The sequence below is a fragment of the Hippoglossus hippoglossus genome, chromosome 2, assembly GCF_009819705.1.
Source record: "Hippoglossus hippoglossus isolate fHipHip1 chromosome 2, fHipHip1.pri, whole genome shotgun sequence".
NCBI classification, from domain to species: domain Eukaryota; kingdom Metazoa; phylum Chordata; class Actinopteri; order Pleuronectiformes; family Pleuronectidae; genus Hippoglossus; species Hippoglossus hippoglossus.
The window spans coordinates 10,272,760-10,297,306 of NC_047152.1; the positions used below are offsets into that span (position 1 = coordinate 10,272,760).

General features: G+C 49.1%; 1 protein-coding gene across 4 annotated transcripts in view; it reads left to right on the forward strand.

The window, feature by feature from the left end:
- Positions 1–602: 602 nt before the first annotated feature.
- Positions 603–24,547, forward strand: part of tns1a (tensin 1a) — a 62,999-nt gene continuing 39,054 nt past the window's right edge. For 3 of the 4 annotated variants that reach the window (XM_034612937.1, XM_034612946.1, XM_034612955.1), the window contains exons 1-3: positions 603–1,520; positions 17,468–17,582; positions 20,233–20,270. In XM_034612937.1, coding sequence (XP_034468828.1) covers positions 1,425–1,520; positions 17,468–17,582; positions 20,233–20,270 — 249 coding nt within the window. In that variant the 5' untranslated portion in view covers positions 603–1,424. The remainder of the gene's footprint in view (positions 1,521–17,467; positions 17,583–20,232; positions 20,271–24,547) is intronic. The other variant, XM_034612964.1, reaches the window with a different exon arrangement.

Below are 24,547 nucleotides of genomic sequence, written 5' to 3' on the forward strand. Positions count from 1 at the left end.
TGTGTGTGTGTGTGTGTGTGTCTGTGTGTGTGTGTCTGTGTGTGTGTGTGAGGGAAATAATCACCCAGGACACAATGATTCAACACCCCTCCTCTCCTCCTCCTCTGCCACCCTCTCTCCTTTCTCCTCCCTCCTTCTCTCCCTTCGACCCAATTCTCCACAATCATCTCACCCTGCGCTTGCCTTGGATCAGCCGTGCACCGTGACGGCTGCTGCGTGTGTGTGTGTGTGTGTGTGTGTGTGTGCACTGCGCATGCTGCTGTGTGTGTGTGTGTTCAATATTCTCAAACACTCTCTCCCCTCCTGCCTCTCCTCCTCCTCCTCCTCCTCCTCCTCCTCCTTCTCCTGCGATTCGCTGCCGTCCCTTTTTTTTTGTCATTCGTCTCCTTATGTCTCTCATCCGTCCATTTTGACTCGTCCATTCACTCTCAGTCGTCAGTGATCCCTACTTGATGCGCACTTTCCTCCTCAGCATCTCCTCCTCTGCAACACAAACACAGGCTGAACACACTCTGTCCGTCTCTCTGTCCGTCTGTTTCTCTTTTCTCTCTCTCTCTCGCTCTCTCTCTCTTTCTCTTTCAGCCGTTCTGTTCCCAGTCATTTCTCCCTTTCTCTCTCCCCCCCCCCATCCCACCTCCTCCTCACTCTTTCGCTCCCCTCCTCCCACACTGGCTGAGTGAGTGCTGCAGCATCAGTGCATGTGTGTGTTGGAGAGAGCGACACACACAGAAAGAGAGAGAGAGCGAGAGAGCGAGCGAGAGAGGAGTGTGTGAGCGCGAAGCACCGGGGATCCTGAGCCTAGAGGGGAGCCGTGTGATGAGAGGGGGGCTCTTCTGCCTGTGGATGTATGAGCCAGGACAGCGTCTTTTCTTTGCTTTTCTTTTCCTGCAGGCGAGTGTACATGTGCATGAGTGTGCGTGAACGTGTCAGCATGCACTGTGCGTGTGTATATGTGTAACAGTGTCGTCGATCAGCGACAGGCTCTTCGCATTATGCAGCCGACGGTGCTCATCACACTTTGAGGACTGACTCATCTCGCTGTGGAGAAGACGGGGGGAGCCAGAGACAGACGGATGGGAAGACAGGAGGACAGTTTCAGGCTCTTGATGCTCCGGGACCCTCTACACCGTCCGAGGGTCTAGTCCATTTCGGGGACGCCACCAGCACCCCCCCCCCCCTCCCCCTCTTGCAAATCCACAAATTGGAATTGCAGACACACAGGTAGCCCCCCTAAAAAAAAACTGAAAGGAAAATAAATCCCCAGTCGTTTACATTCTTCTCTTTCCGGGGACAAAGACAAGAGGGTCCACTGTCTCTGGTGGGTTGGGGGGGGGGGGCTTTGCAGGATCCTAAATCGGAGCCGAGGTGGTGGTGGTGGGGGGGGGGGTTAAGAGGCTGGCAGACGAGACGGGACAGACGCAGGCATGGCTCGCCTCAACTGGTGCCTGGCTGCCGTCATCAGCTGGGGCAAGTTCCTCTTCGCCTGCTTCTTCCCGCTGCGGGGGGCCAAGCGAGACAAGGTAAGACCTCCACGGAGGGAGGAGGAGGGAGGGAGGGAAGGAGGGAGGGAGGGGGAGGATGGGGGAGGCATGGATGACTTCTGCACATGTCATCTTTCATGTGTCACCTCAGCCCGTGCAGGTGACTTTCTTTCACAATATCAAGCACATCTGGATTCCTCATCCTGCATGACATTTCCATCTGGAGGGGCCTTGTGCTCGATCATGCCACTCAGCAGCCGGCTTCACCTAGACCACCAAATGACGTAGCTGTGAAAACGCCACGGACCACGGGCTCTGGAGGGCTGCTCGCTGTCCCTCTTAGTTGCTGGTTCAAGGTCAGTGTTACATCTCCAAGTGGTCTCCAGGCGGCTGCTCCACATAGAGAAGCCGGGGAACCAAGGGGAGCAGATTTTTTGGGATTTGCAGAAACCACCTGGAGCAAAATGTCGGTTTCTCCCAGTACATCGGGTCACCTTGCCTTCACAACTGCAGAATTGTGATGCACCATTATTTTGGGGGGTTTTGCGTATCCCCAGGAAGGAGCTCTTCCTCTCTGTCCGCCCCCTTGCTGGTGCACGCCGTGCTATGTGCAGGCTTTAGATCTAGTGGGCTTTTCATCCCTGCATCATATCTCCGCTGGTCGTATATGGCACATGTGTGTGAGCAGGAAAGGCCAATCTGAGTTCAGTGAATGGTATCAGCCAAACACACGCTCTCCTTCCTTTGTCTGGTTCCCCGGAGCCGACGTTATTACCCAAACCTGCACTGCAATCTTTCCCCTTTTTGCTTTTCTCTTGCAGATAATCAATCATGTGTAACAACTCCGGCTCGTCTAAACGGCCCCGTTCACTCGGACACGCTCCAACATGCGCACTTACATGGGGGGACGGTGCCTGAGGTGATGCTCTGGTGAATGGCGATGGGTGGGATCGTTTTTTGGGGGCGATTTTCTCTTTTTTTTTAAACGACACAGGCGTCTCTAGAGCAAAGCAGTCGTCCTCAGGCTGGAGAGCCAATCAGCGTAATGCACTGCGTCCTCAGCAGGTTTTAGAAATAATGTCCCACCACTTCAGATACCCTCTAAAAGTCAAAACACCTCTCAGGACTTCACATGTGTCGTCATGTTCTATATTTACATCCTCAACTTTGGCTAATTCCACCAATCCAGGTGGAAACTCGAGGGTTGCGGTGCTCTAGCTTGGGCGGCGTTGGCGTAATAAAGTCTGGCGACGATGGGGGTTTAGCTGTCGGTGACGCCGAAGCGTGCACTGCTGCAGCCGCCCGTCTCTTTGAGCCCCAACACCCTCCCACCAGCACCAACACCAGCAGCAGCAGCAGCAGCAGCCCCCTCCCACCCGCCCCATTGCCGCAGCTCCTTATCTCCACAACCACGCTCGTTCCCGCCACACTCCCCCCTGTCGCACTCGCCTGTATGTGTGTGTGTGTAAATGTGCGTGGAGCCTCTGCACACACACACACACACACTTGTTATACGCACATCCCCTTGACCCTAAACAATGAATCCACATTACCTTCATTCACGCAGCTTTCAGCTTTCAGCTCGGGCCTTTTTTTCCTCGTTTCCTTTTGTGTGAGCTTTCCTCTCGCTCTCAGCGGCGCTCGCTTGAATCGATGTGGTGAAGGAATTCTCTTGCACCATTTTTTTCAAACTGACCCCGGCCTCATTATTCAGGCGAGGGGCTCGTCTTCATCCCTCCGACCTGTGAAGTCAGCTCCGCTCAGAAGGATCATTCCTGCAGCCCCACAACAGAGAAGACCTCATTCATGTCCACGTTCAAGTCCTCTGTCATTTTCCAAGAAGATTTCAACTTATTTTTAGAGTAAATCAACCTATTTTAGGTATTTTCCTTTTAGGTAGTTTCTTTTTTCTCGATGAATCTCTCTTGTATCCACGTTGTTCCAGATTATCGTTGAAAAGTTGGTTTCTATAAGAGAAATGTGAATATGTTCGTGCTGCAGCGGGAAGTCTGTCCACTTGCTACACTGACGATCGTCACCTCTTTGTTAAACGTGTGAACTCTGCATCAGAGAAGCCAGATCCACGCGTGGGATCCTCATGAAAACCCAAATTTCCCTTTATAAACTCGGATTTAAACATTAAATCTAACTTTTAAAGTTTGTCAAGTGACCTCAGCAGCGAGTTTTGAAATGATTTGTGCCCGCGAACGTGATTTTGAAGTCGCCGCCGGGTTTGCGTCGCTCCGGCTGCGGCACTCGGAGCTCGCCACGTGACCGGCAGGGAGGTGAAAGTGGAGAGGTACGACTCCGTGTGTCTTCCCTCCGAGGGCCGCCGCGAGGTGTTCAGTTTCCATGGCAACGGGGCTCACGCGGCAGTCCCCGCACGACAGGGCCGGGTTACTACAGGAGGAGATGTGCTGTGTTTGACTATGAATGGGGGGTGCTCTGGAAGAGAGAGAGAGAGAGAGAGAGGGAGAGAGGGAGAGAGAGAGAGAGAGAGAGAGGGAGAGAGGGAGAGAGAGAGAGAGAGAGGGAGAGAGACACAGAGAGAGAGAGGGAGACAGAGAGAGAGAGGGAGAGAGAGAGAGAGAGGCAGAGCCGTGATGTGGTGTTTTCTCCATGTGTGTTACTATGGTGACGCTATTGTGGTTCTATGGAGCTTCCTCTCCTCCTCTCTCATCCTCACATCCTGTCTCCTTGTCTTTTCAAATGCTCTTCCTTTCTGTCCAATCCTCTCCTCTTCACTTCCTGTGTCTCCTTTCCTTGTGTCCTCTCATCTCCCTCTCCTCCTCTCCTTGTCTCTTTCCTCTTCTTTCTCCTGTTCCTTTTCTTTTTTCCAATTTCAAATCCTCTCTTTCCCTTCCCTCTTCTCTCCTCTGCACTTCCCATGTTTCCTTACCTTCCTTTCCTTTCTCTCTCTCCTCATTTCTTCTAGTGTCTCCTTCCTTTCCTTCCCTTTCTTCCTCTCTCCTCTCCACTTCCTGTTTTTCTTGTCCTTTCATTTCCTGTCCTTCCTTTTCTTTTCCTTGCTCACTCTTTCTGTTCCTTTCCTCATGTCCTCTTGTCTCCTACCTCCTCCTCCTCTCTCCCCTGTTCCTTTTCTTTCTTTTATCAGATTTCAATTCCTCATCTCTCCTTTCCTTCTCCTCATCGTTACCCCCTTCCTTTTCTTTTCCTTTATCTCATGTCCTTTCCTCATGTCTCCTCTATTTCCTCTCACTGTTTCCTTTCCATTCCTTTCCTCTCTTCTCTTGCTTCCTTTCTGTCACCGAATTCCCTCGTCTCTTTGTGTCTCCTCGCCTCATGTTTCTCTTCCTCTTGTCTCCTTTTCATTAAATCCTCCTCCTCACCCTTAGTTCCCTCTCTTCTTCTCTCCTCTCTGTATTTATATGTTTACTTGCCTCCCCATTTATTTAACTAATGTCTCCTCGGGCAGTAAATTCCCATCAGGCAGTGCTGCGGACAGCCAAAAGAGAAGAGGCTGATGGGAAACCTGTCCGCTGAATGGCTCCTTATTCTCTCGCTCCAGATTGCCTCTCCAGCATATGCATGAAAACCTCATTCATTGCTCGTTGTATTTATCAAACGCTCCAATAGGCTCTCACGCTGAGAGGTGTCGGCCGTGGCGAGCGGCGAGCAGGTTCTGCTCCCGCAGAGTCTGAATGGTTCAGTGTTTTCTGGGCCGGCGTTCAGCTTGATGGATGTTTTGTTATTTTAGCATTAAAGCTTTAATGTGATGGATTCTCCAGCGACAGAGGAGGAGACGGAGGAATACTTCATCTCTTCTTCTCTTCTCCTCCTCTTCTCCTCTCATCTCCTCTTCCTCTATTCTCTTCCTCTCCCTCTTCTTATCTTTTCCTCTCATCTTTTCATCCCCTCTCTCCTATTCCTCTTCCCCTCCTCTCATCTCCTCTCCCTCTTCCTCTCGTCTCCTCTCCTCCTTTGTTTCCTCTCCTCTTCTCCCTCTCCTTCTTCATCTTCCTCGTCTCCTCTCCTTCTTCCTCTTCATCGCATCTCCTCTCTTCACTTATTTCCCCTTCCTCTTCGTCTTCCTCTCATCTCCTCCCGTGTTTCCTCTCCTCTTCCTCTTGTCTCCTCTCCTCTGCTGCAGCTGTTGCTCCTTGTGTGCGTTTGTCGCTATGTGCATAAAACCTTTAAATATCTTTAGCATGTTTGCCAATAGCCTGAGCCGCCCCGTGATTGTCTAAACTCCCCTCTGCATGGGTGTGTGTGTGTGTGTGTGTGTGTGTGTGTGTGTGTGTGTGTGTGTGTGTGTGTGTGTGTGTGTGTGTGTGTGTGTGTTTTCACTGAGCTCCGGCATGTTGCATTGGGAATTAGGGAATAAGAACCTGACCTCACTGTGCAAAAATGTTGTACTGAGAAAACACACCACTCCCAATAGCAGCTCTAAAATCAATGCTTTTTGCAGGTAGTGAAGTATCACTTAGACGGCTCCTCTGGCTGCACCCGCACAGAAAAAGACAACAACCCGAGCTGCGTGCATGAGCTGTGTGTGTGTGTGTGTGTGTGTGTGTGTGTGTGTGTGTGTGTGTGTGTGTGTGTGTGTGTGTGTGTGTGTGTGTGTGTGTGTGTGTGTGTCGACATGTGCACCACAATCTGCAGTGGGTGTCGGACGGTGGGTTGGAGGCCACTAGAGGCTGCTAGCAACCCAGTTTAGAGCAGCCGGCTGCGGGGAAACACAAACACACACACACACACACAAATCCATTTAAAAACCAGTTCAGTGAACATGGCTGCTGCTGCACAACCAGTAACATCCTGCAACGTGTGCACACTCTGCTGTTTGCTGACATTATGTAAATACAGTGCACGCACACACACACACACACAGATTATGTGTCAGCTCGGCCTATGGACGGAGGTAACTGTTACAGTGGAAGTGATGGAGTGCAGCAGGGATCAATAGAGGGTGTTTTCTCAAAATGAATTGGCTCTTAGCCCTTTATGGATCTGACTGTGGAGTGATGTAATGTGTCTGCACCGCTGATATTATGTTGATTCAGTGCTGTACGTTATATGGATGTACACACGCATAAAGCCATCCCTCACGCATGTTCCCTGTATGCACACGCAGGGAACATGGGAAGATGCAGCACGCAGAGGCCAGAAGCTGATCCTGTGTCAGTTTTCAAGTTTGTATTGTAACTTCAGTGTTTTTTATCGGCTCTGAGTGACAGTGATGGAAACATGACACCCTGGTGGACGCGCTAATTTCTAATCTAGACGTTCTGGTGCTCATTGAACTTCCGGGCGTTGGTGCGTTGAATAGCCGTGAATGTTTGTGTACGTGCAACAGCGAAGGGGAGCGCCTCAGTTGTGATGTCGAACATGACGCACCGGGGTAGAAAGGCAGGAAGGCAGAAGCACAAGTGGAGATGTGACTTCTCTTCTGCATTTTGACCTTTTCACCTCCACCGTGACGGTTATGTTTCACAGATTTTCCCTGATTCCTCAGACATTAATTCATGAATCCTGATGAAGATAATCAGACACATTGAGAGGACTGATATCTATGAGTGAGGACTTATGGCGGAGTTTCCCTGTGAAGCTTTCAGGTCAGATCCAGTTAGAATGAACCTGCATGAAAAGAAAAAGTGGATAATTTCTCTTTTTATGGCTTTTCAGAAGAACTTATGTCCGTTTTCCTGCAAAACCCTACATGATGTGATGAACAGGACCCGTGCACGAGCCTCCACATGTTCCTTGTTTTCATACGCTGCCAACAACTTCTGCAGCAGGTACCTGTTAGTTCTGCACGAGTTTGTCCGACCACTCGGCTGCGTCACAGTCCTGCAGATATTTCGAAGGAGCAGAGGAGATCTGGAAGCAGGAAGGGGTTGCCGATGAAAAATTTAAGTGACATTAGCGCAGACATGAGCGAGCATGCTGGCAGAGGAGAGGTGGAGGGAAGGAGAGGTGAGGTATGCGATGCAAGGAAGCCAGAGGGGTGGAGGGTGGTCAATGAATGGAGTGTGTGTGAGGGGGAGAAAGGAGGGACTAACAAGGATCATTTGAGGAGAGGGGAGGATTGGAAAGGAGAAAAATAAAGGCCCAGGACTCACCTCCCCCCTTTTACTTCATGGAATAAAGTTACCACTCTCTTCAAGAGGAGGGCAGGAGTGAGAGAGTGAACAAAAGTGCAGGAGCAGGAGTGGAGGGCGCAGAGCAAGACAGGGAGGGAGGGAGCTGAGATGAGGGACTGAGAGAAAACCAGAGCAGCGTTTCCTTCCCCACCCTCCGTGCACCTCGCATGTCTGGCATGGATCCGTGTCACCGCAAGCCTGCGTGGAACCACCGGGAATCTCTGGGAATACTGTGGATTCTGTCGTGAGGCTGGGAGAGTCCACGGGTGGCAGTTTTTTTTATTTTTATTTCTTTTCAAGATGCCCTCCGTGTCTCTGTCGCTGCCCTCCGCTCTGGCAGGAAGGGCCAGGACGTGGGTTTGCCTCTCCTGCATGTTTTGGGTAAGAACTCGGGGATGGATGCAAGAGTGCATGTGGGTCGGTCGTCAGGAGAAGGTCAACGTGGTCCTGGAAAACGATTGGTTTCAAGAAGACTAATCTATGAAGGACCTGATCTAGTCTGTGATGTTGTCCTGTGTGAGGGGTGAGGGGGGGGACACACTGCAGCATCACCTCCAGCTCCAGGAGGCGTTTCATGTGTCAGGGATTCAAAGATTTGGCTGAAACTTGAAAAACCTTTTTTCTAATCAACTCTAACTGAGATTTTGAAACGCCGCCATCACAAATATTTAATTTACGATGTTAAAAACTTGCCATCTCCCAAATTAAATACAATATTCATTATAAAGACCATTCACCACTTTTTATATTTGTTACAACTTAAAAATGACTATTCCATCTCAGTATATTTTTACTTTAGAATAACTAATGGAAACCACTTCATTCTAAGATAATCTGTGTATTCGATAGCTCCTCTGTCGTCCGTCCTGCTTTGGTCCCTAAAGGTCAAGCGGTCCCTTCTCATTCGTCCTCGCCGGAGCTGCATGAGCCCGACGGGCCGACCTACAGTAGCCGGCTCCGCTCGGTGATCCGTGCAGGACTAATCTAGTTGACTGCTCTGTGGCGACTCGCTTCGGCGTGTTCTTGCGTCGAGTCCATGCGGCCTCGGCACTCGAGCTATTTCTGGTTTCTCCTGTATAATTTAATCTGCTGCTGCTCGCTTCTCGTCCTATCTGGGACTGACGGAGTGTATCAGGAACCGGGGGGGGGGGCTCTCCACGCAGCATCATGGGAAAGAAGAAGTTGCGTGTGACTCTGGATTTGACCTGAGAACATGGGGTTTTAGTTCCTGTGTAGCTGTTGTGTTCTTGCTGCACCTGTGACCTGCGAAACTGAGCCTCGTATGCTAGCGTGAAGACACCAGGGCCTTTCTTCTGTTAACACGTTTCATTACCTGGGTTTTTATGCTTGAGCTGCAAGCGTAACACCATCCTCTGTCGGAGAAGTAGGTGGATCATAGCCGTTTTCTGTGGTTTAATGTATACACAGCGCGTAATGATGGCAACCCAAGTGTTAAATGAAGCATCTGTTCCTACTTTTCTGGCGCTCGGAGTGGAGCCATTAGATGCAAGGGGGGGGGGGGGGGGGGGGGAGAGGCAGGATGGGAGGAGAAGCTCCCACGCAGTTCATATGCAAGCGGAGGCTTCAGATGGGATTCGTCACATCCAACATCATCGATGACAGAGAGACGCGAGGAGGGAAAGGGAAGGGCCGGAAAGAGTGACGAGTGTCGTGAGGTGTGACATCAGCAGCGAGAGCGGGAGGAGTAACGAGCGGAAAGCTGAGTGACGTGCGAGAGGCCCGTTCTGAGAAAGCTCCTCAAATACATGCTATTAATAATTGAGGCAGCCCCACGCACAGAGAGAGAATATTCGATTTGACAAGCCGACAGAAAACAGCCACAAACGCAGGAGAGTTCCTGCAGCGCCGGCAAAATACGTCTGTGAGCTCATTACGGCTCGGCAGTATGCTACGACGCCGCGCTACAAATAACAACAGATAAACGTTATCTGACACAGCACCGCCGCCGATACACGTTCCACACCGTCTGTGGAGAATCTCCTGTGTCTGTGGTGTTCTGCTGGTGCCGAGCGACACACCTCGGAGGTTCTCCTGTTCCTGTGGAGACCGTTTCATTCTTCACTGTAGAACGGCGAGGCATTTCTGATGTTGCAGAGTTTTAAAGCTCTTTCACGTTGTGGATTAAAGCTCACAACCTGATCACTTCACCATCAATATGGATTATTGGCATCCCCCGATATGAGAGTGAAAGAAATCTAAAATCAATATCAATCATTCCTAAGATGTCGTTATCAATCCCCTAATGAAATGTAATTGAGGGTTTGATATTTCACAGTTTGACCATAAACTCTATTATAAGTAACTGTAAATAAAAAGAAAACACAAATATATGGAACTTGAATTAAGTAAATACACATCTTGTTTGGTTTATTCTGTTTTAGATGATGATAAAGTTCAATCAAACTTCTTCACTCCACACTGAGGCAGAGCTGGTTTTGTGTCTGCAGCTTGTTAATATTGTTATTTTGCTTCCTCGTGGTTTTCCGTTGGTTTTAGTTGATATCAGTTGCTGCGGAGTAAAGAATATTTCAAATATATAATATAATAACTCTTTTGTTTTATGGTGGTCGAGTGCAGCTGGAACTCTGCAGGCTGAGATGTACGGTGGATCCATCATGTCTTCAGTTGTCCAACAGAGTCTCTTATTGACTGAGAATCCGCTGAGAGCTCTGAAAATCAATCAGCCTTTGATAAGACCGTTACGCCTTTGTGTGTGTCACCTCTCCGTGTGTGTTGTGTCTGTCGTGTGTGTGTGTCTGTGTGTGTGTGTCACCTCTCCGTGTGTGTGTGTGTGTGTGTGTGTGTGTGTATGTGTGTCACCTCTCCATCTATGTGTGTGTGGCCCAGCGTGTATTAGAAGTGATCAGCTTGCGTTGAGGGAGGAGATTAATCCGGCTAACGAATCCCGGTGTGTTTACGGCGGCGTCATCATCGGCGAAGTGACCATACTTGGAGGAGCAGGGGGCGGAGCCTGACTGGGAGCTGGAGGACACTGCACGCCCACCTGCACCTGCAACCTGCACCCATTGGACGGCGCTCGCTGTCAATCACAGGGTATCCACACCCCAATGGGACCATCCTTTACTAAATGAACATCAGCTGTTTGAAGAAGACTTGAAGTTGGGACTAGAAAAAACACACAAACCAAACAGGGACAAGACAAATCAGAAGAAATGATCAGATATTTATTTATTAATCTATAACTTGACTGGATAAAGAGCTTCCTCTCTTCTCCAGGCGGACACAGATCTTTACTTTTCAGACGGATTGAGCGCAACATTGTTTTTAACGCCGTAGAAAGACCCAGTTGAGGTTCGATCCGTATCTTCCGTGATGATATCGGTGCAGATATTAGTGTTTGTGATGATGATGTCCACCTCCATCTGACATGGAACTGCACTCAGACCCAGTTTCTGTTCACAGCCTCCACAGGGAGCTCATGTCCTCTTCAGCTGCCTCACAGGCTGTCGGTCCGCAGCCACAGATCCCTGCAGCTCTCTCCGGAGCCTCCTCTCGGCTTGCCAACCGCTGCATATGTGTGTGCACGTGTGTGTGTGTGTGTGCGTGCGTGCACAGCCGGTGGTACTGTATCTGTGAGAATCCGAGCGTCCCCTGAGTGTGGATAGCCGTCACTCTGGCTAAACAATGCTCCAGTATCTGTGAGAAGGTGATTTATACGCGATGTGACCGGACGCCTCCCTGCAGGGCCCCGGGGCCACCGGCAGCCGGACCGTGACCCAGCTTCCGTGCACTGCCCTTGGGCACCGGGTCTGGATCTCTGCCCTCACAGAGGCCTGGACATAAGGATTATTTTCATTATTGATTAATCTGTGAATTATTTTTGAATTATTGATCCATTGTTTAGTCTGAACAAAGATATTTACTCCCCGAGTGCTCGATTCAAGCCGAGGTGTTCCCGTGTGCTGTTCTTTATTCTGGACCCAAACTGACCAGAGCTCATTAGCAAACACGGCGTTCAACCTTCATTAGCAGCCGACTAACGATCATAAAAGCAGCCGAGACTTCATGATCGCAGCTCATTGATCTCCGTGTCTCTGCGTCCGCATCGGGTATCGAACCGATCGCACTCTCACGCAAACACTGCAGCAGCTGCGGCCCTCACGTGCACATGTTTACAGCTGGATCTGATGCATTCATGCAGCCTCACGTGCACACACACGCACCCAGCGTGCCGATGCTCGACGGAGGAATCTACTACAATCTGGCAGTGGGCCGACAGTGTCAGACCTCAGGGATCCGATGTGTTCAGAGCCATAAATAAAACATCCTGAACTGGTGTGTATGTCCTCGTACACTGATCCATACTCCCATGCCGTATGGACGTAGGGACGGACAGTGTGTGTTCTCCTGATTTCTACCTCCACAGGCTTTACTCTCTGTTCTGCCAATCACTGACGTGCACATAATCACAGTGCAGGAGGCCCCTGGAGGGTTATACCCAGAATAATGACTCTCCTGATAAGAGATCTCACTCTTCCCTCTTATTCTCCCGTCTCCTGGAAAGATAAATCACGGAGTCGAAGTTTGGATTCGTTAATCTGCAGGATTTCAGGACGCGTCCGATCGATTCACGCCGAGTGACGCTGGTGAAACAAACAGGATCCGTCGGTGTGTGTTTTCATCTGAGGCGTCTTGCCCACTGACCTCAGCCACCCGGCTACTTTCAGCTGTTTGATGCACCATCTGTGCGTTTGAGATTCACGGAGAGTTCAAGAGCGGAGGACGAGTTTACAGCGAGGTGAAATAAGTCTGATCCCGTGTCTGCCACACAGAATGATCCGTCCCTGGATCAGTTAAGTGTTGACCAGGCGGACAGGGAGAGAAATATGGTACTGCGGTGCATGATGGGAAATGTAGGATCCAGATTGGGACCAGGACTGGGAGCTGAGGTAGTTGTCCTCGCTCTCCTTCAGGCTGCATTTGAGTGGAAAACCTGCACATTGGAAGATGTTTGTAAAAAGACGATGACGTGAGAACGAGGGTCTCAAACGAAGAGGAGAAAGTTCCCTGAGCAGAGCAGACAGGGCGTCGGGCTCGTTGTCCACCACGCTGCCACAGGGAAATCCACAAACACTCATGAGACACACAGAATATTACAAATATCACGTTGTGGTTCTCGTTTCACTTCTTTTTGTGTTTCTCGTTGGGTTCTCTCTCCCTCCCTCTGTCTCACAAAGGCGCTCATTGTTCCTGACAGAATTTCAATTTGGTGGAAATTGAAAGCAGGTGTGGCTCCGCGTTTTCATCCCGGGGCCGGGGGCCGGGCCGGGGTGGGGCTGCAGGACTTTTCTCTCTCTCCCTCGTCTTTCGCTCTCCGTGGGGCCTGCTCCTCACGCTCCACTTCACTGAGTCACCTCGTCCAGCGGTGGGGCCGCGTGGTCTTTCTTACCCCAGGTGGCTCATTCGCTCCTCATCAGCCAGGTCACTCCTTCTACGTTCTCCTCGGATTCCTTTGCTTTCAGATGCAAAATCGTTTCAGGAGGTAGAACATAAGAAAAAACACAACATGTGATCTTTCTGCTAAATCTCCACAGGCCTGTATTTACTGCACTATTGTTCCTCTGAGCCAGTTACTGCACATCAGGGGAGGCGCTGACTTAACGATCAGTGGACGACAGGGTCTGCATCAAATCACATCGTTACGCAAAGCGACACCGTACGTCTCCACTGCAGCGAGCCCCTCATTGTGTTTTGAGATTCATGCAGAAAGACTCTCCTCGGACTAACCGGAGCCACATGTGGAGGTTCTCGTTAGAGGAGACATGTCCCTCGTGCATTCGTGGGACTGACGCTGGGACTTTGTGTTGATGTGAGTGTTCCAGTGCAGGCTTGAACGTCGGGGCCCCGATGCAGACGCACACATATGCACCTGGTGTAAACAGGAAGTCCAGACGACAAACATTTACCCTTGACGTTGTGTGTGTGTGTTGCTTTTCTTTTGGCAGTCGAATATGTTGTAGATCAGGGGACATGCAAATTCAAATGTGGGTAGAAAAGAGTCAGGACTGTTACAGCCTCACATTATTAAGAATAAACTTTGAATCATTGATTTGAGTTTTCATCAAACAGCAACCAAACAAATGGCTCTTACAGTATTTTTAATAGTAAAGCTGGTAAATAGTTAGTTCTCTGTTACTGAGCGTAAGGTGTTTTGTAGTTTTGCTGATATTTCTTTTTGTGCAGTGCTTTTTTGAGAAATATAATCGTGCATTTCTCCTAAAAAAATATTTTTTTAGTTTAAGTAAAATTGTGTTTATAGCTGGAACCATCAGCATGAGCTCATGTATTTGTCTGTATACGTCCTAAGTGCACACATGCGTGACCGGACTTTGGTTTAGGTTCATTTGTATGTGCCAGGTATAATTTGTGTCCGGGCGTCATGTCGGAGCAGAAGGACGGAGCAGTGCCTTTGAAAGAGTCGTCCCCTCCCTCCTCCCTCCTCCCTCCTTCCCTCCTCCCTCCTCCCCTCCTGCTCCCACATCTCGGCTCTAAGTGGGGTTGCGGTCGAGGTAGCGTAGTGATGCTTTTCATTAGCTAAGTGCAACTGGGGGAGAGGAGCACAGAGCCTTGATTTACTGGGCCTCCTGTCTATATGACTGAACACACACACACACACACTCACTCAAAGAAACACCTCTCCTCTCCCTCCATCCTCGGCTCTTAGTCTGCACACTCCATCCCTTTATCCCACCCTGCTTTCTCCATTTCCTTCCCCTCTGTTGCTGTCCTCCTCTTTCTGTCTCTCGACATAACTCTCCTTCCATTCCTCTCCCTGCCGTCTCCCGGGACTTTCCCTCTGACACGACACTGAGGACGGGCTTTTCTGGTTTGCTCGTCTTGCGGACAACTGCAGCACAAACGTTGAAATATCACTTTCGCAAATCATTTGTATGATTGTAAATGATCTGATTTCGCAGCTAATGACAGCTGATATATATATTTTACAAAATGTTGAGTTACTTAAGTTTTAGTGACTACTTTACACCTTGAAAACCAAAAAGTTTTCCAGAAAAAGAGAGCGAGAAAGAAACTGAGAACGATCTCTGTGTTCATTACGAGTTATTCAAGCTGCTGAGGCCCGTTTCCCTTTTCCTCTGAATCCCAGATGCTGCGAGGCAGACGTCCAACAACCATTTACACTCCTGGTGTGGTGACACTCACTGTGTGTGTGTGTGTGTGTGTGTGTGTGTGTACACTGGTGGTTGTATGTTTTTTTTTTGTCCTACCTCATTCATCATTGTTTGACAGGACACGTTGACCCAAGTTGCCGTGGCAGCCAGGTAACCATGGCGCCTGCCTGTGACACAGCTGGCTGCATGTGATTGGTTTACCCGGCGGCTTTGTGCCAGGTCATCTTTAACATGGAGGCTGTGGAGTGGCACCAAGATGCTTCAGCCTCGATTATAAACCAAGCTCACGCTGCAAAAACTTATTTAACTTCAAGGTTTTAATCTTAACTTTACGTCAGAGACATTTATATAATTGTATTCCTCTTGGGACAGGACAGACTTCACTGTCCCTCCTGGTCCTTTGTTATTCGTCCCTCTCAGCATTCCTCCAGCGACCATGATGGATCATCTCACTTTAATGAGTGTAAAGCTTGGCTGCTGTTTAATTCAGCAGCAAACTGTGAAGTCATTAATGAGCATGAAGTGTGTGTGTACAGGACGTATCAGCACATTGCTGGTGTGGACACCACCTGTTGTGAACCGTCCGAGTGTCCGGCCGCGTGCAGCCAAGGTCGGACACGACTCCTCTCAGGAGCTTCCACAGCGAGCGAGTCACACTGCGACAAAAGCCATTAAGATTTAGGGAGATAGGAGAGCGAGGAAAACGCTGAGAAATACAGTTTGGTGAAAAGCTCCGAGCCAAATGAACTGCGGCACAGAGAGAGAGAGAGGAATACAGGAGCAGAAGATGGATGGCACCAGTTTACTCTCTCTTTCACCAGTCGGTTGGATAATGCAACCCAGGCTGAGGTGCTGAGTTGCATTGTGGGAAGTGGAGGAACCAGGCGTCATGTGTTCCATACTTTCCACTGATTGGTTCGTAGACCACCTCTTCTGGGGCGTCGGTCCGAGGAACCTTCACACCTGATGTTTGGGTTCAGACCGAACCGAAGAGCTGTAAAGAAACGTCCCTCGACGACAGTTACTCAGAGATTTATTTGTTCGGTTGCTTCGGTGACAGTTGAAACAAGGTGACCATTAAAGAAGCAGCGTTTTCGGTAACGAGCAGGAGATTTACAGTCCAGCGGAGCCCAACCCAGACCGGCCCAGCTGCACAAATACACAGAGGAAATGACATCATCACTGTGACTCACCGAGCGGCGTGTTCCGATGGACGGGTGGTGGAGAGAGAGACGAGGGGGAATCCAGGAGGGGGTTTGCTCTCCGTCGCCTGCTTCTTTAAAAGAGCAGCACGTCTTGAATTCGTCACGTGTCCTTGTTGTCTTTGCATTCTGACGAGTTTGACCTTCACGTTGTGAAAAGAGCAGATCAGAAACACTTAAACAGCCTCGTGCGACATCATGAAACCTGATTGAATCTCATGGACTCGCTCGCGACGAAGGAGAAAGTCTGTTTCCAGCTGCGTTAGAGTCGAGGAACCTGCACATGAAACATCAGTGACCCACTTACAACAATCTGCATTTAGTTCGCTCCAGGTTAAATAATCAGATCGACGCTGAGTAACGTTCTGATGTTTGGAGGGAACGTCCCGATCTGCTGGAAACCTCAGGGACACATTCCGTCAGGGAACTCATCTCTCTGAGGACCGGAGGGATCCTCCCCGTCGTCCTCCTGCAGCACGAGCAGCACGTCAACTGCAGACCCACCTTCATCCTCGTCACCGCCGCCATCATCATCATCATCATCATCATCATCATCTTTGCTCACACCAATCTTCACTGCTCTGCTCAGTTTCTGGAGCTGCTGTCCTCAGGCTGCTCGGGAAAATGTTCCAGCAAACCCCCCCCCCCCCTCCATCCCCCAACTCATGCATACAGTACACACACACACACACACACACACACACACACACACACACACACACACACACTCGCGTGCATGCGTGTATCATTCCTCGAGTTTTTGAGGTTGTTGGCTGCTCTGAGGCGTCTTTCTCCTCTTCATCATTAATTAGTGGTTTAATTAGAGAACTTCAAAGTGAAAACATCCTCCGCTGGTGGGCGGACCGTGTGTGTGTGTGTGTGTGTGTGTGTGTGTGTGTGTCTGTGTGTGTGTGTGTGTCCGTGTGCGTGTACGTGCATTTGCAATATTTCACACCAAGCCGTGTCAGTTTAAGTGCGTGATTGTGCAAATGAATGTCTTGATGATAACGTGTGGTCGAAGAACATGATGTTTACATTTGATGACAAACCCTTTATCGATTGATAAATAAATACATTTGTCTGTAACACTTTTGAGAAAGCACAAGTTAAAGAATTTATAATTTACTGACATAAAAAGTCTGAAAATAGGAGAACAATCACCTGCTTTATCCAACAAACTGTTTAAATCCTAGAAATATTCAATATGTAAAGATTTTTTACTGGAAAGTACTTAAACACACAGTTCTTTATAAGTTATAAGAAATAATAATCAAGTACTGAATGTTTTCTTGGGCTCTTTAAGGAGGAGAATTGTTCATCTTGTCACATCTGGAGATGAAAAATGTGAAATCGAACGCCATCGAAGGCCGAGATCAAACCTCCATGTGCAGCCGCAGACGAATAAATCATCACTGATCTCTGAGTGTGTTTCTATTGGCCGTCAACTCAACTGACTCACCCCTCTCTCTCTCTCCCTCTCTTCCTCTTCCTTCCTCTTCCTCGCTCAGCCCGACGAGCTGGAGGGCGTCCACACACACACCTTCAAGCTGAAGCCATTCAAGAAGGCCAAGAGCTGTGATATATGCAAGCAAGCCATCACCAAGGAGGGCCTCATCTGCAAAGGTGAGTGTCTGGGACGTGGAATCCGAGACGACGGGGAGATCGGACCAGTGATTTGTGGCCAGACGGAGGCCGGGTGAAATTCCAGGACTGGAAGTTCATTCATAAATATATTTCCTCCTGAAGGAATGAACGAGAACAACGGTTGACAAAAAGGAAATTTACAGCAGGAATTCAGGAATGAAATATGTGTTTATTCACCTGCAGGAAACTGGAAACTGTTCCACAGCTGCTCGAGGGTTCGGTTACGAACTCAAGACCTTTTTTAAAAATATTAGATCAACGTGTTTTTATTGAGCTTTTTTTTAATATGAAACTGAGAAAATGGAAGCAGGGACTGCAGCTGTGGGACTTTTCTCTGCCGAGCCGATGACAGAGTGAATGTAAAGGTTTAAATCAAGCTGCACCAAGTTTCACACACACAGATATCAGGAGATAAAGAATCCTGGATCCGCCCCTTTGTCCAGATCCACGCCACAATCTCATGAGTTCCATCCCTCCACTGAGTTTTGTAGAAATTCATTTGTAGTTTTTGTGAGAAAACCCTTTTTAATGAAAAGCTCTAGAGGTGTTGGTTTGCCTCCGTAGTTCAAGCTGAGCTAAGTGTGAGTCTTCTCGTCTCGCTCTAAGAAAGACGGGATTATTAGTATTTGCTCCTTTAATCTGTTGTTTAAAGTCTGAAAACTATTTATCAGTGGTTTTTTCCCCGACATGAATTCTGGAAAATAGTGTCTGAACATTTTCAGGAGCAGCAGGAGATTGTAGACAAAATAAAGATGATGAGGGATTTAACAGAACAATCCAAAACTTGAAAAATATGTATTCCACATCCTCTCTGTCCCTTGTGTTTGTGTTGTGCACGTACAGTGTGAAGCTTGAGTTTCTCTCCCCTCTTCCTCCCCCACGTTTAAGCCCCGGCCCTCCCCCCCTCACTCTCTCTCACACGTTTCCAAGTCTAATATTAGACAAAGCAAAGGTTTTATTGTTGCTCCAAGAAAAAGTCCTGTGGAAATGAACAGTAGATGACTCCTGGCCGTGAGCCTCACTCTTTCCTTTCCTCTCTCCCCATCCCTCCCTCTTTCCTTCTGATCTACAAACGCAGCGTCCTGAGCTGACAGAGCGGGCATGTGTGGGGCTTTGGCGGAGGATTTGCTGTTAAAATTAGCATGGACGCTGCTGCTTCTGCTGCTGCTACTGCTGCATTAGCCTAGATAAGAGGGAGAAGAGGGGAGAGAGGGGTGAGGGATGGAGTGAGGCAGAATAAAGAGAGAGAAATCAGGGTTTAGGGGGAGAGAGAGAGCAGAGGAAACAAAGAGAGGAGAGTGCAGCGCTGGAGAATTACATTCCCTTTCATTCAGCAGCATTAAAATGTAAATGTTAAAGTCGTCCAGTTCAAAAAAAAACCAAACTGTACCGACAGCGTGTCTGTGCTGTTAAACTGGAGCCGTCACTGTGTTCACAGGCAGAACATCTGGACACATGTTCATCCGAGCATCCTTCACGGTTCCCAGGAAGCGATGCTGCGTTGCCAGGGCAGCTTGTGGCCAGTAAAACTAAACCATGAACAAAGTCGTGCACAGCCACCACAAGGCCCAAAGGCAGTGTATTGTGTTTGGTTATATTGCAGAATGTGCAGGACGCACGGCGCAGAGCTATTTCCACCTCGCCTTTTTTTAGCAGGCGCTCCTGCAATGTGCTCTGCTCATTAAAGTCATGGGTCTGGCTGCAACACGTAACATTACGAGGACCCCGGACCCACTGCGACACAGAGTGTGGAGAAAAATGTACAAACTCACGTCCACACTGGTGCCGGTGAACAAACCAATACACGCTCAGATTAAGTTCATTCACAAACTCAGCTTTGGTCCGTTTACCTTTACCAAGGAAGTCACAGATCGATGTTCACCGGAGGAACCAGGCGGCTGCAGCGAGCCAGCAACTGACTTAAAGTCAAGGTCAAAGTGTCGTGGTCGATTCGACAATAAAGCAATGTGAAATTACAATTATTTAAATAAAAGAAGAATCCCTTTTTGTCAGTTAATATAAAGAGATTCAAAAAAAAAAGCTTAAACTCTGGAAGTCAGAATCCAGACATTTGAATTCTCTGCAGCATTAATGTCTCAGCACCTCAGAATAATTACCACCTAATCCATTCATCACCGTTACACAGGTTTATACTTAATTAACCACAGTGTGTTTCTAACAGTCTCCCTCTCGTTAAGACCACCGGGGCAGTTCTTTAACTCTCTGGCTTCCACGCTGCAGTGACTTGTTTCTCATTCACACACACACACACACGCCCGGGGCCCACCCAGGCAGACAGCAAGGCAGCAGGTGAGCTGGGCCGAGGAGTCGTACCTGCACCAACGCCTCTCGCCCTGTGGGTTTCCTGTGATGATGTTAAATATGTCACTCGTATAATTCCTCTCTCTGAGGTTTGACTCTTCTACGTGAGTCAAAGTTCAAGTGTGAAGAAGTAGAAATACATGAGTGTTTGCTCCGTGTGGCCACCTGGGGGCAGCACCACAGCATGTTGGGACGTTCCTCTTTTCTTTACCTGCAGGATGTTCATCCTCTCTCGGGCACTGACCTCATGCTGTGTTTGTGTTTGTGTGTTTTGTGTTGTGTCTGACGTTGTGTCTGTTTCTTGCAGCGTGCCGGTTGTCCTGCCATAGAAAATGTGAAGTGAAGGTAAGACATCTTTTACTTGTTTTTATTATTAGTGCATGAGAGCAGCTCACAGAGTTTGTTCCTTTTTCACTTTGCAGAACTTTCACATTCACAAAAACATCTTCATACCACACAAGATGAGCTGAACACTGAAATATGTCGTCTGCTTCTGCTGGAATCGAACAGGAATCCTGTCTTGTTAAAACCCCGAGTTTTCTTTTATCATGTGACAAACCCTCAAACACAGTTTTATGACTTCAAAACCATTTTCCTGAATCATATTTCCGTTTATGGCGTGAAGCCCTGGTTGGTTTGGCTCGGTCGAACCCGTCATTAACGTCTCGGGGTAATGAAAACTCCAGGTTCGGTCCTGTTGCTCTTAACTCTTCGTTCATCTCAGCATCCGGGTGTTTGTACGACTAAATCTCCTTTAACGGTTTGATGCTTCACCTCCCGCTCAGCGGCGTTTACTCCTTCTGCGTCCAATCAGAACGCTCTCTGGAATATGGAACATCTCATTCAGCGTCCATCTTTATTCATGGCTCCCTCTCCAGGCTGAGCTATCCCAGGATTCTTTGCACTTCAGTGGTGAACTGCTTTTCAAATTGTCCGATGCTTGTGCATTTAAATGTGTCAGGCTTCAACTCAATCGAACAGCTTATACGTTAAATAACCAATGGGCATAAAAACGTGCTCCTCATGTCCATCTGCAGCTCTGTTGCTAGGCAACAGGGCGGGACAAGCTGGGGATCCTCGGAGACTAGAACCGTCTCATCTGGTTTCTCCCCCCCCGAAGCCTCTGGCTCCTCCAGGTGTTTTTACCAGACACACGTAAACATGAGGAATCAAACAGCTCGGACGTCCGTCTTTCAGAAAGTGTTAAAACTCTTCTAATCAGGCAACTGTGCAGCTTCGCTCTGATTAACAAACAGCTGAGTGGCTTCATCCCGAGGAACTCGAACCATCGTCTCTGCACCGAGTCTCACGTTCCACTTTTCCAGCTCGTCACAGTCGCACTCACCACATTTGATCCCGGTCTGCAGTGGAACGGGGCGAGTAAATGAAAAGGAAGGAAGGGAGGAAAAGGGCGGAGGGGAAGAGCGCAGCAGGACTATTCTTAGTGGTTTTAGTTGTGACTGCACCGAGGGGAGAAACGTTGAGACGTCTCCCTTCTCCTCCCCTCTCCTCACCTCGCCCCGACTCTGACTTCCTCTCCCACTTTTCCCCAAAAAACATCCGTTAAAGCCGTCGCCAGGACAAAACGCTCCGTGTTCCCAAAACATCTGAGGGGAAATCAAAACCCTCAAAACCCAGGCAGAGATATTCTGTGGCGAAATAATCGGGAGTAAGAATCATGAGTCATTCGCTGGGCAGGAAATGTTTTGGAGGAGCAAGAGGAGGACGAGGAGGACGAGTGTCTGAGAGGATGGTGGATAAGTGAAAAGAGAAAGATCCAGATTTTATTATTTCCTCGCGGGCTCATCCCGACCAAACATTTACGTTGGCTCCGTCCAATCGAAAGCCTCCTGAGTGAAAACAAACAGGGTTGTAAAAGTGCGGAGAGAAGTCGTGTCCGTGTGCAAACACACGTGTGGACTCAGGCTCGTCTCTTCTTCTGACTCCACGTCCACCTCCAACAGTCGACTTGTTATGAAGCACGATGAGGTCGTCCCCATGCGGCTCTTTTGTGCTTTTATGGCGTTTTAATCAGCTGATTTGAACGAGGGTGTCATGCAGGTAAATGATTTTAACATGTGACGTGAGACACCATCATTTTATTTCACTTTAAGGAGGAAGAAAAGTGACAAAGACTCAATGATGGCGTCGTATTTTACACCTTGATAGTTAATTAATGATCCAGTCACGAATTTATTTTGTGGTTTTACTGACACCTGTTGGTGGCCAGAGAAACTGCAGCAACATGAGAGAGAAATGACCTTTTCAAACGATATAACTCTCACTGTCCACATAACAATAACAGAAACACGTTCGATTCACTTATCGCACCTTGGAAAATACTAAGTTCCCCACGTCCCTGTAATCTTGAAATCCTGTGGTCGGTGTTTCCTTCCTCGGCCTCGTTCTGCTTCACTGTGAGAACCCGTGACCACGTGCGGTTCCGTCATTAACGTCCAGAAGACAAAACGTCCAGTGATGTGGCTTCGAGGAGGAGCGGCTCGTCGTCTCTGGCTGCACTTCGTCTTCTGTTTTCCTTTCCGTCCAGCCGCCGGCGTCTCTGTGTGAACGAGTTGTTGTTGGAGCCCAGAGAACGCTGGAGCTGGGCGATGGACGCGTCCTCGTCCCGCGGCGTGCAGGAGACAGACTCTGGCGACCTCGCTGAGCTTGTTGTGGGTGTCTGTGTTGAGGCGGAGGCTTGTCGGGACAGGGGTGTTGTGGCTGCGACTGAAATCTGGCCGGACACCCAAGCTGTGGTTTGGAGACAGAGGCGTCTCTGTTGCACGTCCGTCTCTCTTTGTACCTGACTCCAGGCTGCGGCTTCTCGGGGGTAATAAATCAGACGAAGAAGATTCTGTATTTGAACTTAAATGTCTCAGATGCAGAAACCAGACTGTTTATCTAGAAACATGTTCAAATCAAAACTGATCTCATCGCTTACATTTGCCTAAGTTTCGAGCTGAGAGCATTTTATCTTGTCCTGGTAGAAAAGATCAATGTGTGATCAACAGTTAGTGAGAAAACGTTCTCCTCTTCGGAGGCGGGAAAACAACAGAAGGGTTTGAGTTTGAATCTCTCACTGAAAACAGCTGCGTCACATCTGTGAGTAAAAAGAGTGATAAAAGCAAAACAACATGTTAAAAGAGGCTCAAAGCTTATTAGAGCCGAGGGGAACCATGCAGACCCGATTCTGATTTGAGCTACCAAGAGTTTTTTGACTTCGATGAAAAGGGTTTGCTCAAAATTAGAGATAAAGCTGGACTCTGGTGAGGAGGTAGAACACCACTGGAAGCTGACATGTCGTCCCTCGGTTTATTTGAGGTGGAGCAGGGGGGGGTGGAGATGGGCTAACAGCGTGCCCGTCCGGCTGTGATTGGCTGAAGGTGAGAACGAGCTGCTGCTGCCGACTGAGGCGTCGCTCAGCTTCTCTCCTCCTCATCTTCTACTTGTGCGTGCGGTATCTATGCGTGTCGTCACCATGGCAACCCCGCCTGCATTTCACGGCGGCATCCTGCTGTTTTACGGGTGAACTCCTCTCGGGTCGTCCCGCCGCCTGGATCCAGGATTCAGTTTGGCACCGCTGCATCAGAGCTATGCAAACAGATCCACCCAATCACATACCACCAGTATCCATGTCTGTGCGCTGGCGTTGACTGAGGAGCGCAGCGTCTGTGAGCGCTCTGTTCTCCCTCACCCTGCGTGGAAACAAGCCCTCATTATTCCTCATGATTTATCCCCGCCATGTCTTGGAGGAGCCTCCTGGAATGCCGCTGCGGCGGTTTGCGCTCGGGTTGGACGACGCAGGCGAGGTTTGGCAGGGGGAGGCAGGGCCGGAGGGGGATGATGGGAAGAGGTTGGGCGAGCGAGAGGAGTTTGAATATGTAAACACCGGTGCTGGAGATCTTCTGCTGCCGCTGGCGTTGTTTTGTGAAACACTGTTTACATGTTTGTGTTTCTCCTCTGGATCCACTGCGGTTCTGTTTAACATGCCGAGTGTGTCGCTGCTGCAACTCTACCTCTCCCGCAAGATGAATGCGTGCGAGCTCAGATTCGACGGAGCCGTGAAGGTATTTCTGTTTTCTACAGAACAGCCCGGAGTCTGGAACACATCACAGAGAGTTCGTCTTCAAATATCACAAACAAGCAAAGTGTGAGGAATCGATAGAGAGTTGGTGTTTCCCCTGGAACATCCCAAACCAGTAGGAACAGGGTTTTAGATGTGTCTATAGATGGTTTATAAAGATGGATGGAGACTCCTGTACTGCATTCTGTGTACTGACCAGCAGAGGGCGACTCCACTGGATGACGTCTTCTTACCAGAGGAGCCAGATGTTGGTTTATTGTTGTAAGAACAAAAACCAGAAGTGATTGTATAGTTCTGTGGTTGTGCTACTACTGACTGACCAGCTTTACTCTAATAATAACAACAAAGGTCAGCTGTTGGTGTCACGACATCATCGCTGGACACCGAGCTCGCTTATCGCTGCTGTCAGCTGGAGCCAAACACAACGCTCTCGCAATCAGCCTCGTCCACTTCCTGTGGCTGTGGACGTTCTCGGAGCGGCAGCGGGGGCGAAGCGGGAGGACTGGGAAGTGAGTGGTCCAGGAATAAAATCCCAGAG